We start from the raw sequence: 4,491 nt of genomic DNA, 5'->3' as shown, positions 1-4,491 counted from the left end.
TGTGCGTGTGCGGGAGTCTGCGAGTGTGTGTGTGATAACGTGTGTGCGTATGTATGTGTGTGTGTGCATGGTTTGGTGGTTTATCTGTTAGTGTGTTTGTGTGTGTATGACGTAGTGGAAGAAATTAGTAGCAATATATATATATATATATATATAATCAAAAACAAAAAGTTCAATTGTCACTAATAGTGACTGAGGATGCAGGGTAGCACCTACATTGCTTGAAACCAGAGGCGAAGACTCTTAACTGCCACAAAAAGTTCATTGTCTATATACTGACAGGGGAGATAACTGCCCCACAACGAGTGAGGTCACTATACTAGCAAGCTAGTTTCACTTAAAGCTCATCAGTAATGATCACTCTATCGCTGATAGTTAAGCTAAATCCTACCAATCAGTATATAATATTTACCATATGAATAAATGGATGATTTAGCAAAATGGTAATGTGAAAATTATTAAATAACAAAGGTGGCTAGACACAATACACACTCACATGACCATGTTGAAATTTTACCATTTCTTTTTAGACTTTTCATATTTTCCTCTGAGCTTTTTACTGTTGGTTAGGAACAATAACGTTCCTAAATCCGTATCCAATGTTTCTAGACTTTCATGGTCTCATTTTCAAGAATTGAGAAATGTGAAGATATGCAAATGTTGGAATATGGATTTAGGAGCTTAATTGTTCCAAACCAATTGTAAAAAGTTCATAAGAAAATATGAAAAGTCTGGAATAAAAAAAAAGATAAAACTTGAAAATAGTCATGTATGGGTGTGTGTGTGTGTGTATGTGTATATATATATATATATATATATATATATATATATATATATATATATGGCACAGAAGTGGCTGTGTGGTAAGTAGCTTGCTTACCAACTACATGGTTCCAGGTTCAGTCCTATTGCATGGCACCATGGGCAAGTGTCTTCTACTGTAGTGTTGGGCCAACCAAAGCCTTGTGTGTGGATTTGGTAGACAAAAACTGAAAGAAGCCTGTCATATATATATATACGTCTGTGTTTGTCCCCCCCTCCCACCATCGCTTTACAACCAATGTTGGTTTGTTTACATCCCTGTAATTTAGCAAAGAGACCAATATAATAAGTACTAGGCTTACGAAGAATAAGTCCTGGGGTCGATTTTTTCAACTAAAAGCAGTGCTCCAGTATGGCCGCAGTCAAATGGCTGAAACAAATGAAAGAATATATATATATATTTGTATATATAAAATAACCATAGACACCTTTTTGCTTTTCTCACCCCTTGTTTCAACATATGATCAGGGATGTGGCAACTGGAGGGGGAGAGGCCGGTGTTTAGTTTCATCTAAGTAGAATGGAGCTACATGAGACAAAACACATTGCCACCTGGTCCAACCAAACCTACAATTTTAGGATCGTGAGCTCAGCACCTTTGCCATTAGACTCCTGTGCTTGTAATATATATCTGGCATTCCATCAGTTATGACGATGAAGGTTCCACTTGATCCATTCAAAGGAACAGCCTGCTCATGAAATTAACGTGCATGTGGCTGAGCACTCCACAGACACACATACCCTTAATGTAGTTCTCAGGAAGATTCAACATAATATAGAATGTGACAAGGCTGGCCGCTTTGAAATACAGGTACATCTCATTTTTGTCAACTGAGTAGACAGGAACAATGTAAAATCAAGTGCCTTGTTCAAAGACACAACATGCCATCGGGAATTGAACTCATGTCCTTATGATTGTAATCTGTACACCATAACCACCAGCCACATGCCTTTATTTATATATATATATATATGTATATATATAAACATTTTTCTTAATTTGATGATCAGATGCTAGACTATCCTAATGTTTCTTTTTTTTTAAATATGTAATATCTTTGTATACGTCTGATTCCCGATATCTAGTTATTGAATATGCTCAGAGACAAGATAAAGGTAAGACAACTAAGCTTATATAAGAATACAGGAGATTGACTAGCATCTAACTTGGTGTGTGGCTCAGGCCTTTAAAACATCATACCAGGTTGTCTTGCAGCATGGCTTCTCACCCAGCACAATGGTGTGTTGCCATCATGCTGGACCCATTGTCCCCATTAAGCTACTGCAACCAACTTCAGAGCTATGGAGAGGAATGTTACTTGTTTCTTCTGTGACTCATTGAAATGAAATGCAAATATACCACAATCCATGCATACACAGGCCCTTTGACACGTGCTATTATTTCATCCTGTAGGGAGTCCAAAATCATCCACACCAAACAAACTTGTTGGGGTTGTCAGGTTAGTTGTTAATGACACTCCGTGCAACAGGTTGCACTGGATTATGCATTAGTGTATACACCTGCTTGTTGTTCCCTCACCTGTTTTTGTCTTCAGTTGGCCATTCCTAGGAATCCCGCTGGAAAGTGTGATGATAGTTGCTTCTGATAGAGGAGGTGCTCCAATGACCCTCCCAGGCAGATAAGATGGATGGATGAACCATTATGTCACTCTCCTCACTTTAGTGAAATGTGTGAGCTAAGTTCATTATTAAATTATGGAAATTCATTGAAAATTTAATTGGGATTTAATTTAAACTTAAGGTTTGGAACCTCATTTTTATTCTGCACCAGCTCAATGTAACCCCTAAATAACTTCAACATTAATCTACATTGTGACTAAATAACTCAGATTCATCTGTTGGAACAACAAAGAACCTTTAGTAATCCCTAAGAATAACCAATGACTTTGCTGCAACTTAGTTTTAATGCAAAGAAGAGCTGCACACTGTCCACCTCTCACTCTCTCATCTATGACAATCTTCAATCCAGGGGCAAAAAGCAGGTCAAGGAAAGGGGATAAAAATAAAACTAATATTTTACACCTGGATCAACCACCATAATATTGTACATAATATATAAAGTTTAATAAAAGCTGAGCAAAATAACCAAATAACCCCCACTGTGATTCTAACACCAGAACTAAACATGCTTTAAGCTTATAATTATGCTTTATACACTAAACTATTTGGTTACGTGGTTTGTGACTTTGAATTTAATTTACTTGTATATTTTAAATAGTCATAGAACAGTGTTCAGGAGCTTTGCAGGCCACACCACTAGGATGTGTAAGTAAGGCCTTTGTGTAGTCCAAAGTGAAGCCTGAATGTTTGCAACGGTAAACTGTTTAGTGCACTGAAGGATGGACGTCTTCTGTTTATGAATTAGTCCGGACAATAGGGACAGAGCCCTTGAGTTTTGCTGGTTGTTCTTATCTCATAAGATTGATGGATTGATGCTAAAACTTCAACAACAGCAAGTCAACACCTACATGAAGGGAATCTGGTTCTAATGCCTGTTTCATTGAATGTGACTAAAGTAGCAAGGAACCTGATGTAGTGGCTGTGGTGCTGAGAGGTTGTGTGTGTAGTATATGCAGAGATGGTGGCTTAGTTAACTTTGTAGCAAAGTGGTTCAAGGTTCAGTCCCACTGTTCACCATCTCAGGCAAGTGTTTTGTACTCTGGCCTCAAGTACAAAAGCTTTTTGAGTTGAATTCGGTAGATGGAAACTGTATAATGGTAACTTAGGTTCACAAGGAACAGGTTGACAGTAACTTCGAAATTTCATCAGTGATAGGCTTTCTGAGTGAGTCTGATATATTTTATTAATAACTTTTCTTATATTCAACAATTAAAAATACACACACACACACACACTCACACTCACTCACTCACTCACTCACACTGACCTACTACTGAAGGCGATGATAGCAGAACGTTATTGCCACATATCATCTTTAGTAGGCAAGGGAGGATTGTGGGGCTGATGTAATTCAGAAAATCATCGGATTTAAAATTATTTAACAGTTAATACTTTCAAATTCAAAAAGGCCTGCAAATATAGCTGCATCATTTGGATGATTGCTTCAAACTCACATGGCTTACAGGTTCCAGCCCCAAATTCATAAATGTATGTGTGTATATATATATATATATATATATATATATATATTCTTTTACTTCTTTCAGTCATTTGACTGTGGCCTTGCTGGAGCATCACCTTAAAGTGTTTTTCTAAGTTACAGGGATGTAAACACACTGACACTGGTTGTAAAGTGATGATGGGGATGGGAGACACATACATATATACAATAGGCTTCTTTCAGTTTTCATCTACCAAAGCTACTCACAAGGCTTGGGTTGACCTGTGGCTATAGTAGAAGACACTTGCACAAGGTTCCATGCATTGGGACTGGACTCAGAGCCATATGGTTGGGAAGCAAGCTTTTTACCACCCAGCCATGCCTACACCTTTATATATATATATACATATATATATATATATATATTTGATCATCGCTAATAGTGACTGAGGGTGCCAAAGCACATATATTGCAAGAAATAACAGTTAAAATCCTTAATGTTGTACGAAATGCACAATATATATATATATATATATATATATATATATACATATATATATATATATACATATATATGTATGTATGTG

General features: G+C 36.9%; 1 protein-coding gene across 3 annotated transcripts in view; it reads left to right on the top strand.

The window, feature by feature from the left end:
* Positions 1–4,491, top strand: part of LOC106879244 (CYFIP-related Rac1 interactor B) — a 157,521-nt gene that overhangs the window by 111,402 nt on the left and 41,628 nt on the right. The window contains exon 9 of one of the 3 annotated variants that reach the window (XM_052977634.1): positions 1,909–1,938. The exons of the other annotated variants lie outside the window; for them this stretch is intronic. Within the exon in view, the coding sequence (XP_052833594.1) occupies positions 1,909–1,938 (30 nt within the window). The remainder of the gene's footprint in view (positions 1–1,908; positions 1,939–4,491) is intronic. 3 annotated transcript variants of the gene reach the window in all.

The sequence above is a fragment of the Octopus bimaculoides genome, chromosome 28 (assembly GCF_001194135.2).
Source record: "Octopus bimaculoides isolate UCB-OBI-ISO-001 chromosome 28, ASM119413v2, whole genome shotgun sequence".
Lineage (NCBI taxonomy): Eukaryota > Metazoa > Mollusca > Cephalopoda > Octopoda > Octopodidae > Octopus > Octopus bimaculoides.
The sequence above is the reverse complement of the archived record's forward strand: the minus strand, read 5'-3'. Positions and strand labels throughout refer to the sequence as shown.